Source organism: Vanessa atalanta, chromosome 15 (assembly GCF_905147765.1).
Source record: "Vanessa atalanta chromosome 15, ilVanAtal1.2, whole genome shotgun sequence".
Lineage (NCBI taxonomy): Eukaryota > Metazoa > Arthropoda > Insecta > Lepidoptera > Nymphalidae > Vanessa > Vanessa atalanta.
In genome coordinates this window covers 11,135,999-11,150,428 of record NC_061885.1, presented here as the reverse complement: position 1 = coordinate 11,150,428, position 14,430 = coordinate 11,135,999, and the positions used below count along the sequence as shown (strand labels likewise).

Sequence of the window (14,430 nt, the reverse complement as noted above, 5' to 3'; positions counted from 1 at the left end):
TTTGATTTTTTTTCTGTAGGCGAAACTGACGAATCGGATCCGTTTGCGGGAACGAGCGCCGAATATGTAGCCCGTAAAGAGGAACAGATAGAAAAGAGAAGAAATCGCAAAGTCTCTGCAGCGAGGCAACAAATAGACAAGGACAACGAGCTGTGGGAGCGAAACAGAATGCTTACGAGTGGTGTAGTTCACGCTATTAACATTAACAATGATTTGGATGAGGTAAGAATTATTCCCGTATCGAAAGGCAAGATATAAATTAAATAGAACTTCTATATTTGATCGATAACACAATTGTATTATTGTGATTGAATACATACTACCTTATTTTAATGAATTCTGTTATGGGATGTCACCTTAAAAGCTATTATAGTCGCGCACCAAGTAAGTATATATCTCCTAAACAATTTGAAACTCCTAATAGTTGTGACCAAAATCCGTCAAAAAAGACATCAAGTGATAAAACATAAATAACTCGCTGACAGAGTTATTATTTATCTTTCTTCTATAGTTTTAATAGGTGAATGGAACTTAGATGAATCGTAATATATTTTTACAGGAAAGTGTGGATCGCGTGCATCTCCTAGTGCATAACATTGTGCCCCCATTTTTGGACGGAAGAATAGTATTCACTAAACAACCAGAACCTGTCATACCGGTGAGTTAGCAACCTGATAATAGAATATTATTATTTTTAGATATTTGCAATCAGAAGAATGATATTCAAATAGTTCAGTTTTATTATAGCATAAAATTAAGCTAAACTTTAAGATTCTAGTTTATAGACCATTTAACAGTGTTATAGCAAAATATACTCAATTCAAGTAGGCCTTTACGAGCAAAAGTTTTTAATAGTAGTTTTAAACATATTTTAATGTATTCACTCAGAAATGCGTTATATTAAATAACTCTACACTTATTGATAGTCGAGGAAGTACCACTGGTTCGGTATTTTCAAACCTTAGGAAACCGACTACATAAGCTCGACTAGTTTTTCAATCAAGTATATTTGTATATAATTTTCTATATAATAAAGAACTAAACATACACGTCTATTATGAATAATTTCAAAGTTTTGTAGATATATTAGTCAAGGTTGAGAATAAAAACTAGGCTTTTTTTTTAAAGAATACTATCAGTTCCCCAAATGAATTAACAAATTACTAATATTCCTATTTACCCATCCTTTTAAGCTTATCACTTGTGTTAGGAGTGGGGATGATAATAGCCCAAGGTGTCAAGATCAAACCTGCGATTTTTTACATCGCTAGGCGGCCCGTGAGCCGTTGCGCTGTTAATAATGTTATCTATAGTTGATTTGGAAAATTGTACTCATATTAATTAAATGATTTCAAGGTAAAAGACCCAACATCCGACATGGCGATGAACGCTCGCAAAGGCTCGGCATTGGTCAAGGCGTTCAGGGAACAGAAAGAGAGAAGAAAGGCTCAGAAGAAACACTGGAAATTAGAAGGGACTAAAATCGGTATGATCAAAATACAATTAACAATAATGATGTTTGATAATTATCGATATGTTTTGACATTTCGTTCATTTGTTTATTTAAGGTAACATAATGGGTATCCAGAAACAAGAAGAGGAGATCGAAGATGGCCCGACTAAAGAGGCTTACAAATATGCTGAGCATTTGGACAAAGGTAAGCGACATCCTTGATTGTATAACTTAAAAAAGTCAAACAGCTATAATTTTAGTATAAAACTAGTTTTGTTTAAATATGATAGATGTCCACAAGCTAAAATCATCAGTGGTAAGATATTACAAATACGTATAGTTTTTTCCAACAACATTTGACATCGATTCGACGCGATATTATTGGTCGAGAGCTTGATTAATCTATGATATTCACTATGGAGTTTTGAAAAAAAAAATGCCTTTTGATCGTTGAAGCCTTTGGAAGTAAAATTAAAGTGGATTTAAGTCGTTAGGTGGAAAATTGTTGTATAATAAATAAAGACATATCAATCGAGAACTGTTAGTGGTGTACGATATAGATTAGTTTTTAGCAAATAGCATGAAATACGTAATTGTAATTTTTTTTTTGGTTTAACTTTATTCCTCTTGAATCACTCTATCTATTAACAAAACCGAGTCAAAATCAAAATCGTGGCGTAGTATTAAAGATCTAAGCGTACACAAGGACATACAGACAGCGGGAAGCGACTTTGTTTTATATTATTATTATAATATTGAAGTTACACTTGTTGTGTTACATTTGGTTTATTGTTTAATAATATATTTACCAATCTGTGAACTCAAAGTAAAATAAACGGAATTTTATTTCTATTACAGCACAGGCTCAAGAGCCAGAATCGAAGTCAGATTTCGTGAAGAAGAAGACCATATCCGAGCAACGACGCTTTCTACCAGTGTTTGCTGTCAGGGAGGAGTTGATGCAGGTCATACGTGAAAACAGCGTCATCATTATTGTCGGTGAGTTAATTTTTCGTCTTTTTTTTTTTTTTGTTAACCTTGCTCAATGATTGCGATTATCTCATCTATAGACAATTTAAATTTTACTTTAATTTCTGTTAGGTTTTATTGATTGCATATAAATGACGTATGTCAATCATACTCTTTATTTGAGTGGGCTCATAAAAGCACTTTTGAATTGTTTCATGATACCGTGTTAAATACATATATTCATGATATAGTAGGTGGATCGACAAATGTTCTACCTCATGTTGGACATTGACATTGAAAGAAATATTAACCACTTCATCGCTAATGTGTTCCAACTACTAAATTTCGTGACGGTTCTTTTCAGTAGAATCTATATTCCGAACCGGTGGTATCTTAGTTTGTTAAATGACGATTCAAAAATGCTTGATTTTGATAAGTGGTTGGTACAAGATTTGTATAATATTTTGGTTTATTATTGGTTAGTATACGACGGACTTGAACGAAGCCCTACCTTCAAGAAATTGTGTTTTTATAATATTAAAGAATACTATCTCCTATTTGTACTTTAAAAATAAAGCTAATTTTTTGTATGATTCGACCTAGAATAGATCCTTGAGGGACACCCACACTAACCGAGCTGAAAGAGACCTTTTTCCATACACATCTATCTCTGAATTTGGTACGATTTGGAACCATAATGGACGATTAGTATTAGTATTTCCAACGTTAGTTAGCTTCCGTGTTTCGTGTCGCACAGAATCAAAGGCCTTTGGTAAATCACAACATGAAAACCTGTGAAAACAAATGGTTAATTGTGTACTAGTAAATATCTCAAAATGACGTTAGTTTTAAATTTTATTTGTCTTGCAAAGTAATCTTTCAAAATCGGTTGTAAACAAGTTCTCAATAATGTTTAGTTACTTTTAGCTCTGTAATCAGGTAGCGCTAAGTGTGTGTTTGAACGTGTTCCGTGTCGGCGCAGGCGAGACCGGCAGCGGCAAGACGACGCAGCTGACGCAGTACCTGCACGAGGAGGGCTACAGCGCGCGCGGGGCCATCGGCTGCACGCAGCCGCGCCGCGTCGCCGCCATGTCCGTCGCCAAGCGCGTCTCCGACGAGATGGGCGTCCGCCTCGGTCAATACACCGGCATACAACATAACATAATATTAAATTAAAGGAAAAGATGTCGCCCAACTGTGGGGCTAAGTGTAGCTATTGCTATTTTATTTTAATTAAAAACCTCAACATCTAAGTAGTCTACTACCTGTGATTTTAAAACCATAGTCCAAATTGAGTAATATTTGAACCTATCAGTAAATTGAGTTCATATTTCAGGGGAGGAAGTCGGCTACGCCATCCGTTTCGAAGACTGCACGTCCCCCAACACGGTGATCAAGTATATGACGGACGGTATCTTACTGAGGGAGGGTCTCCGTGAACCGGACCTGGACCAGTACTGCGCTGTTATCATGGACGAGGCCCATGAACGTTCTCTCTCCACGGATATGCTGTTCGGTCTACTGAGAGAGGTGAGTGATCTTTTCTAACATATTTACAGTGACTTGTCTCGCGGTAATAAGATGTCTTAATATGAAACAGCAAAAAAATATAAATTAGATTATGTTTGTTAATTACATACATTTCCAGCCTGTAAATTTCCCACTGCTGGGCTAAGGCCTCTTCTTCCTTTGAGGAAAAGGTATGGAGCATATTCCACCTCGTTGCTCCAATGCGGTTTGGTGGAATACACATGTGACAGAATTTCGTTGAAATTAGACACATGCAGGTTTCCTCGTAATGTTTTCCTTCACCGCCGAACACGAGATGAATTATAAACACAAATTAAGCACATGAAAAATCTGTGGTGCTTGCTTGGGTTTGAAAACGAAATCATCGGTTAAGATGCACGCGTTCTAACCACTGGGCCATCTCGGCTCGCAATATTTGTTAATGCAAGCAAGCAGATCTCTACTAATATGTATAGCGACACTAACGAGGCTAATTCATAGTCCAAATGCACTCAATATATTCTTAACTAATCATGGAGAAATTAGAGGAAGGAGTCCCAGTCTGGTATGAAATTAATAAGATCGTCCATTGAACCATAATTAAGTTCCTAGGGAAAGTAACATTTTTCATAGATGGCAATAAACGTAAGTTTCTAAAACAAAAATATTAAATTTGATAAACTTGAGCTATCAGATCAGATTTCTGTCTCTGGTGTGATATTACGATATAGATTAGAAATGTTTTAGTGATAAGTGGAGTGCACATTTTGAGTGATGAACGTCACGGAAAATTATACCAAAACCTCTATCGAGAATTGTAAGCCTCAATAATTAAACGGAAATTTCTTTTATAAACTATTTACAGTCCAACCGGAATGATTATAATAATAAAATCACATGTTGTGTTTAAGAGTAATTTTGTGCGTTAAAGTGAAAAGGATAAATAATATGAACATACACGATGTGTAGTCAAGACAGAGTAGGCCTTTGTTTACTGTAATGATTTATAAAACTTTAGAGAATATTTGTCAGTATTAATCCGGTATTCGTTTAATGTTTTATAACTACACTTGACTTGTCTCTGATGAGTTCCTTTAAAATATACTAATCCTTTTCCCCTTGGTATCTCAAATCCATGTGAGCAGTATTCGGCGGATTAATGTTAAAAATAAATACCGAAGTTTCTAAATTTTATGTTTATGCTTAAACTTTATGGAACCCAAGAAGTGATTCCCGAAATTGGAAGTTTTTATTAGATGCCTCGAAGTCCAGTCAACTTTGGGAACTACTGTTCTAGGAGACTATAATTCCAGTAAAAGTATTGTTAGACATAGGTAAATAATAATCTATATTAAAATAATAAAAGATTCAATGGAAACAATGTTTTTATTTGAACCATTTATTTATAAAAAATGTCTCATATAAATAGAACATAAACATTTACGTAATTCTCAAACAGTCGAACACGAATCACAAACATTTATTTCACATCGTCGTTAACTACAAATATGAATACTTAACAATACTCATCAAATTAAAAACTACGAAAAACTAAGTGTTTTAATATTATCCTTTTAAAATTTTAATAAATTTAACGTCTAGAATTTTCCATTCGATTTTATCATTTACATATTTAACCAAATTATTTACATTTCACACGTTTTTCGTAGTTTAATAATAATATTATTTCTTTTTTAATCAGAACAGTCTTATAAAGTCGAAAATCTTAGCAATAATAGTGAACGTAAAATTATCGTCGTAAGTGTAAACATCCGTCGGATAATAATAACGACTAACACTCGTGGATAATACGATTAAATTAAAACATACACCATATTCACATTCGAAGCCGAGGGGCGTCTTTTCTTTATATCAGGAATGTTAGAATCAAATCAATTTCTAAAGAAAAATTAAAGCTTCTTCATCCCTCACACTATTCAAAAATATACTTCTTTTAATGTCAACAATTAGTTTCATTTACAATGGAACGTTAAAAAATCTTGCTTTTTAAGAAATTAAACCATCGAAGATTCCAAATTCAAAACCATCCGTGTTTGTCGCATCAACGAATATAACAATTTAATCGTCCATAAATAACCATTCGGACCTCATTCAAAAAGATAATGCGAGAGATTCCGTAATTGAATACCCGAACCCGAAATACCAATATTTAATTGTAAATATTTTAAATTCCATGTCATGTTTAAAAGATCGAATTTAAAAATGGAATGAACGTATTCGAAATTTAAACGAAGTCGATATTCCCGGGCGAGGGTTGCCAGAAACAAGCGTAGCATGTGCCGGCGTTGCCGGCCTGCGACACTCAAACGGACTTCGCTTTAGCGCGGGCGTTGTTTTGGCTGACGAGCATCACACCCATATTCATACCGATGTTGCCCCACTTTAGCGACTCGCTTATCTGAAACAAATATATGAAAATTTAGATTTGTGTTGTCGAACGTTTTGACGCTTTTTGTTTACTTGGAAATATTTAATAATTTTAACAATTGAGAGTTTTTTCCTGTTTCTTTATTAAAATATATATTTCAAAAGAAATTCGAACCAAAACTATTTCTATCGTCTCCTTTACGATAAATAAATTAGATTAAAGTTCTACCTCCTTACTCAATTGATTGCATTTGACGCGTGAGAGACTAACATCTTACAAAGGATTAAAAATTTTGTTACATATGAAAAAGCCTAAAATAATCTTAATAATTTTTTCATTCAAGGTTATCATCGAGTGATATTATTATATATAATTAACGCCTTATGACTTATAAGCAATCATGTATTTTAAACGATGATAATTAGCGTACCATATACTGTGTTTTAATGAAGTGATAATAGATTAATTATTTATGTTAAATATTGATATTAAAATAATCTATCAAAATACATTTTTGCGTATTTAAATTTACTCACGATATCATAGAAGTGTTAAATTCTCTATAACAAATATTTATTGATAAAATTGACACAAATTGACCTCGAGTTTGACACGAGAGTCAATTAACCTAAATAAATAATTGGCAATGTCACACGGGGTCACTCCAAATGGCATTTAATTGTTTGTATGACAAAATGTTGCCATAGAAAATTAATGTAAATTGAAATAACTTTGCACTTTCTAAAAATTAAAAAATATATTACTTAAGGCTGTATAATTTTTATACGCATATTTATTCGATATTACATATTTTTTGTATAAATAGCTACTCCAATCAGGCTAGCAACAACGGTTTGATTGGTGATCTCATTATTTAAACATGTGTTTTTTTTTTACAATAAACTTTTATTACAATAAAATTTACTTAGCAACACAATTCCACGTAATTTTTTTTTTAATAAGTATGAATATCTTATATTTGTCTTGAACAATGTTAAATTATAAATTTTATGACGCTGAATAAAGTTTTTAAATATTCATACAATTAAATTGTATATAATTAATTATGTGTTTTTGTTTGTAAGTATTTTCTAGAAACCGCGGGTTGATTATTAATATTTAAAAGGTAAAGTCGAAGTTAACGCTCGATATAATTGTTTCATTAGCATTATGTCAATACAGTTACTTAAATTTTATGTAACTTTTAATTGCTTCGATAAGAGTCATTTAATTATCTTCAATCGAGGCAAGTATATTGTTTATTTTTTTTTTGTTTTTGAATTTGTTGGAATAATTTATTGCATTTAAACGTTGATATCTGTTTGATAATTGCAGTTAATAAACCAGTTCGACTGGTCATCTTGTAACCGAACGACTTTGAAAAGAACAACACTATTATTTGATTATCGGTTAAAGTATCAAAACTCGTTATCAGAATTCTGGTTCTCCTTGCTTTTAGAGTCACGTGTATAGTAAAAAAAAGAATGAATATATTTTTTTGAACATTTGTAAAATAATTTTATAAAAATGCGAAATAAAAGATCACACTAAAGCATTAGAGTTACACATAAGTTAACACACAGGGCACATTGAATCCAGGTACATCATCGTCGTGTAAAATAAATACCTCACCGGTAATATTAAAGATGCCAGCCGTTTTGTCCAAAGCGCCTCAACGATTACCATCAAAATATGATAATCATGGGTGTTTTCGACGTCGTTAAGCTGATCTGTAACAAAATTGCTACTTTGTGCGTTTCTCTTTTTACACTCGATACCCGTCGAGGCCCATGCATTTCGACGCTTATTCCTTAAATGTGCCCAGTTTTCAATGTACACGGTATTAAATGAAAGCATAGCGAAGGTCCACATTAAAACAAAACTCATACGAAAAACATTTCATATTAAGCTTCGAAAAAAAAAAAGCAATAGTAACTGAATGATTGTGGAAGGTGATATATGTCGTTCAAGAATCTGTCTTTACGAATTGTAATACAATTAATAAATATTGTATTGCAAAGCATTACATTTTTTACGACATTATTTTAGTGAAAACTTAAATTTTATGATCATTTTTTTCTAGTATTGCGAAGAGATTATGTACAAGGACATTTCATTGTATTATAGAGAAAGGAAAAAAAACATCACAAAACACTGTAAGGACAGTTCCTTTTAATACATGCATGAAATAAAAAAGTAGAAATTCTAGAACCAAAATAATAAACCGATAAATTAAACAAACCGTCGTAACGGTATTGAGACGCGTAATATCACTTAGTTCCAGAAATTTCTAGATCATTCTATCTTTGTTTTTCCATCGTAAACAAATTACCTGTCTCATTCTAGCTTCTTGTGGAGTCTCCCCATATCGGCACCAGTGGACGAAATGCAGTGTATTATGCCAGTTACGTTCAAATCTGGATTTTGTAGCCATGTCAAGCTGCAATCAGTAGAAGCTTCTTAGTAGCTGTTCCACTTCTCTTTCCGAAAAACGAAAGCCCCGATGAGGCTATCTGAAAAGAGGTTTCCAATTCTGACGTCTAGCCTAGAGAGGAAGAAATAGGACTGATACCTTTAAAGGTCGACAAAGATAATTTGAAATAAGAAACGACATTTAGGTCTTAGAGAAATTGACGAAAAATTATCACGTATGACAAGGGGATCGAGATACATTTCAAATAAACGAATTGACTTTACGCAATTAAAATTTAGTATGTGACGCAAGGAAATCTTAATTTGCATGAAAATTGAGATAGATTAAGTCAGATATCAATTGACAAATGAAGCTACATATATTCACATTACTATCGAGGTTAAAAAAATATTGGCAATCTTTCACAAAATCGTAATGCATGTTTCGTGTCAAAACATTGCTAGAAGGCCGTGTTATGCAATTTACTATTGAAACGTTTTGATGTTGATAGAGTTGTTTTATGTTTACTATGACTGTATATAGATTTTCCTGATATAGCAGGTAGATAAGGCAGTGAGGAATTTACTAGATAACTGTAAAGGTTTTAGTGCGAATTGGAAACTTGTGCCGCATTCTATACGTATGTACCTTAGCCCTGATGTCTTTTTCGCTGTTGGGCGTCTCTTGTTTGTCATCTACGTTGTTGATTCGTATAACGGAATCTTTCTTCCAGAAGGCACCCAAGGTAGTCTTGATGATACGTTTACGCACGCCTTTTTGCTGCACCGTGTACACCTCTATCTGTTCCGGGTTCTTTGTTTTTTCTACAACGAACATAATGCTATGTCATTTTAAATGTTTACATGATTAGACAGGAAGTTAATTAATTCAAGATAATTTTGAATTCTTTCGTAAATATTTGTATAATAGTAAAAATATTTAAATTTTGTTGTTACTTTGATGAAGATATTTTTTTTCTTGTGTATCGGTAACCGGTTATGCAAATATCAGGCCTGAATAAAACCCATGTATAAAACGGTTCGATCGCCGGATATTGCAATTAATTTAGTATTCAACGCCCAACGTCATTATGAGACGAAAGAGCGTGCTGTAGCGTACGACATGAATTATTTACAAATCCTATTGTGAACTCATTAGAACGCGCGATCGCTACGCAACGCCGGCAGTTACTCAGTCTCACATCACGCCCCCACGACCGTGTATCTTATCGTGTACCAATATATACGATAAATCAAGGTTTTTTAAATGTGAAACAAGTTTAACGAACCTTTACCCTTCTTCCACATGGCAATGGCGTACATATGGTAGTCTGGTGACAGTGTCGTGTCAGGCGGCAAAGGATCTTCAGCTCGGACTTCCAAAACGAATCCGGATTCGAGCACGGCGCACAGGATATTCTGTTCCTCATGTTTAAACCACTTAGACTCCCTCAACTTGTGGATGGCTACAGATGAACCGAATCTTGGTTTCTTAGGCGCAAATAAAGCCTGGGCTTGGCTTCCGAAGCGAGACAGCAGGCCCTTCACCGTCGGAGGCGGTGCTAAACTCTTTTCGGGCGGCTTGATCTGCTGGAAGCTCCGGCAGGTCACGAACCTGGCTTCCATTGAACTCTCTCTTATATTCGCGAGACAATTTCACACCACTAAATTTAGACGCTAGTGTCGTGGGTGCACTCGGCTTACTCTCACTACCGAGAAATCGTTGTAATCACACTTTCACAATGCCCGCGTGGCTTCGCGAGTGAAAAAACACAGAGCTATATGGTGGCTTCGGAACGTAAGACGCGGCGCGCGTGCCGTCCCGATGTTATATACGAATGCGGGGCGGGGAGGACGAAGCGGGAAGGGCCGGGTTCCCCGCCACTCGGTATGACACGCCTAGTGCGGTTCGTGCACGATAAAATATTATCTATCGATAAAATAATGCATAACTTTTACCAAATACAATTGATAAAAATTGTTTATGGAATATATGTTATCAGTAAATATAAATTGATATATTATCAATAATATCTTTCTTTATATGATAAAAACTAAATAATTATACTATTTTTTTGATTATTATTTTTAAATATTATGAGACAAATAAAGCAGCGTAGTAGTTGCGCTTTACTCGAACAAATGGATTTCTTTCTTTTATCGGGAAAGTAAATGCCTTTTTTGAGAGGCAGCATAAGTACAAAAGTAACTGGTAATATATTTTTACACGAGATTTTTTTAAATTATTGTCATGTTTATATGTCATGTTTTATACTCGCTGTATAGTTTAGGTAATATTAGCAGTATTTTTTAAATAATCTCTGTAAGGTCAAAACTAATGATTATCTCAAAACCAATATTGAATATATGACATTAGACATTAGTTATTTACATAAATAACTTTGTATTTATATATTTAAGATAAAGTCTTATTAGACGTAGCGATAGCAAAATTATCATAGTATACCCTTGTAATATCCAATCTTTACTATACGTCCGCATTTCCAAGGTTGTAAATAATAAAAAAATGATTTATTTCATTTGCTTACCAAGATTTTTCTACTTTCTCCGCGCGATTTTACCTGCGTGTGAGTTACAATTCTGCCCTAATGAGATGAGTTGTAGCCTGGTATTTGCTTCGTGTCTCTAATAGTTTTCAATAAAAGTTTTTTTTTTCAAATTTATTAATAGACTCTGATATATATCTCTATATATATATATGGAACAAACAACATTTTACATAATGTAAAATTTACGAATTTGTAAACTAAAATAAATATACCGATATCGACAAAATCCTCAACTTACAACAATGCACTGAGTGACCTCACTTGTCAGGCTCCCCTCCCACTGCGTGCCGGCGCCAACCGGCGAGCGGCAGGTATGTTGGCCTCTCGGACAAGCAAAAACGGTAACACGTAATTAATAGTAGTTTTATTTACACGACCTTTAAACTGTAAAACAATGTAAGTGCCACACATTCTTGGACGTGCTTAATGAAGCGTGACGTCAGCTCGTTCTTCTTTCGAAATCGTTTAAGCGATTATTGAAAACTTATAAAAATAATTTCGAATTCTAATTTCAAAATAAGATTGCATTTTATTATTACAATTCAAATAATATTTTTATTTTTTTCTATTTACCCATACATTTTCTTTATTCTTTAACACGGTTGATACTTATTCGTCAGTTGTGAAATAAAAAAAAGGTTTAATACATAACTAAATTTATTTATGTATGTCAATAGCCCTAATCGCTTATACATAACTCATGAATTTTAGATTTTTTAGAATCTATCAATACTATGCTATATGCTTTACCGAAGAAAATATTAAGAATAAAGTATCATCAAAAACTAACCGGTTTTTAATAACATCGGCTACTTTAAATCAATGGCTGTCTTATATAATAGTAAATATTATGTTAAAGAACTTTCTTTTTCGTTATACGATAACGGTAGAAAATATTAAAAGGATGCTGTTACATCACAAAAGATCATCTTTGAATGACATTTTAATGTCAGTTACGACGTTCTGGAAGAAAATAAAGACGACATATAAAAAAGTTTTTTAATAAAACATATAGTATGCTCCCTTCACGATTTAACGACAGTTTTCAAACTATTATAACGTATCTGATTTTACGTTGACAAATACAACGCTAAGTTATTCAACTAGTAACCCAGCTTAGAATGTTAAGTGGGAGTCTTATCTCCGGAACATTAACAACCCAAGTATTTTATTATGTAATTCCCTGAGAGTTGTACCGTCTTTGTAAAAGTTCTGTAAATGCCACAACGAAATACTTTTAAATCGCCATACCTATTAATACAATTCTTTTCATGTCTATATATATACCGTGAATCAAACTGCAGCTGTGTCCACAATAGAATATAAATTTAAATAAATAATAATTGCGATCCTTGTCTACTTTAAAGCCGGCTATTCACTATACGATATGATATCCTATCTATGTTAATAAATGAGGATTTATAATGTCCTAACTGATTGTGGTGACCTGGATAACCGGCTTCAAATGCTTTCCAATAGACTGCATCCACCAAAACAGGTGGATTCTACCAGTACCATGTTCACAAAGATAGGCCGACTTAACTTAAAGACTACAAATCAGACATAAGAGACATGCTAGTTTAGTTAATATTTTAGCATCAAGGAGTTTCTTGATTAAATTCTAAATCTCCAGCCGATAGTATCCTTATAAATAAATAATCATTATCTGAATAATTTTCATAAAAAACTTACTCGAATATAGATAATTTGGATAAAATTCCGGGTTAAAAGCGATCGGGTTTTAAGTTAAAAATGTGAGAGTGTTACGCCACACAGTTCCTAATCTCCGCTGTACACAGACACATACCCCTTTCTGGGGAAAGGTAAAATGGTCTAAATCGGTTATAAATACGTGATGATACTATGCACATCGAGCGAAAAGAGGAGTTAAATCGTTTTTCATATTCAAAACAGCGTTTGAGCCTATTTTCGTTATAATATTTCTGACGAGGTCGAAATACGTTGGTATACCAAATTTCAGATTCATCAAGAAAATTTAGTTGTTCAGTAATCTTAAAGTCACGTGTGTAAAGGGTATTAGTCTCCTTTCATGCTGTTCGTATAATGTTTATGATACGAATAACAGCTTAACTACGTCTGCAAATCCAATTGATAACAGCGATAAGCGATAAAATGAAATAATCGCGAAGCACATTCGTGTTTAAAGAACTATGTTTATCTTTATATTACTTTTTGTTTTAAAGTATTGTATCCATTCCTTGAAGGCCGGCAGCGCAAAGTTGCGGCTGTCCGTGTACGGTCGTAGTCACTTTCTATCAAACGAACTCGCATGCTTTTCTAGTTTCCAGCTTATGACTAAAATAACAGAAAAAAAAATTAGTGTTCAGTAATTAGTACCGATACATGAAGTCATATCAGATAATCAGCAGAGATTAAAATACTCAAAGTAATGATAGACATTAGATACGAATTGAACACGTGCTACAAACACACATACATAATGTACACATGTGTGAGAGAATTAATTTAAACGCATATTCGCACGCACACGGACAGACTTAGTCACGCACATGTGTAACGCAGACTCGTTAAAACCTTGACCAGTCTTGTGACCGATTGATGTGAATTTTTTAAATTGAACATTGCAACTGATTTGGTGGTGACAATCATTCGGACGAATATTATAAATTGTGGACATTAGTTTGTTTGTTGCGCTTTAAAGTCTTGATTACTCAACCGATTTTATTTTGGATACATACAAAGCTATATATACTAATAAGAAGATAATAAAAACATCTTAAGCGTAGCACCCGCCGAGCTAATAAAAACTAGACCATCATATGTTAAAAAAGCCGTTACATATGAAGGACTGCTAAAAACTTTATAATAAAATACCAGCTCGCATAAAAAATGTAAACTCATTTAACGCATTTAAGAACAATCTGGCTAATTACATAAAAGAACATGCACTTTAAAAAAAATAGTAATAATAAAATAACAATAATATGACAATGCCTTGAATGGGTGGCTATTAACATAGCTATAATTATTATTTAAGACGAACGCGAATTTTATATTACCATATATGTGTATTCTCGTGTAAGCGACTTATGTCTTTTTGAAAATAAATGTTTATAGACCTAAACCTATATATACTTACTACCCTT

At 33.5% G+C, this 14,430-nt stretch overlaps 2 protein-coding genes across 4 annotated transcripts in view; one reads left to right on the top strand and one right to left on the bottom strand.

Moving 5' to 3' along the window:
* Positions 1–14,430, top strand: part of LOC125069580 (pre-mRNA-splicing factor ATP-dependent RNA helicase PRP16) — a 107,277-nt gene that overhangs the window by 2,192 nt on the left and 90,655 nt on the right. Inside the window, exons 5-11 of the mRNA XM_047679116.1 lie at positions 20–222; positions 560–658; positions 1,357–1,486; positions 1,569–1,658; positions 2,312–2,452; positions 3,405–3,557; positions 3,759–3,952. Of these exons, the coding sequence (XP_047535072.1) occupies positions 20–222; positions 560–658; positions 1,357–1,486; positions 1,569–1,658; positions 2,312–2,452; positions 3,405–3,557; positions 3,759–3,952 (1,010 nt within the window). The remainder of the gene's footprint in view (positions 1–19; positions 223–559; positions 659–1,356; positions 1,487–1,568; positions 1,659–2,311; positions 2,453–3,404; positions 3,558–3,758; positions 3,953–14,430) is intronic.
* On the bottom strand, positions 5,299–10,566 carry LOC125069581. 3 transcript variants are annotated; one of them, XR_007119843.1, is made up of 5 exons: positions 10,022–10,564; positions 9,382–9,557; positions 8,653–8,760; positions 7,953–8,050; positions 5,299–6,350 (listed from the first exon to the last, which is right to left on the bottom strand). XR_007119843.1 is itself a non-coding variant. In XM_047679117.1 (4 exons), the coding sequence occupies exons 1-4, from the start codon at positions 10,356–10,358 to the stop codon at positions 6,255–6,257; spliced, it is 717 nt and encodes a 238-aa protein (XP_047535073.1). In that variant the 5' UTR covers positions 10,359–10,565; the 3' UTR covers positions 5,299–6,254. The 3 variants fall into 3 exon arrangements, 1 of the variants encoding a protein (XP_047535073.1); XM_047679117.1 differs by lacking the exon at positions 7,953–8,050 and having other exon boundaries at positions 10,022–10,565; XR_007119844.1 differs by lacking the exon at positions 5,299–6,350 and having other exon boundaries at positions 8,021–8,050; positions 8,653–8,833; positions 10,022–10,566.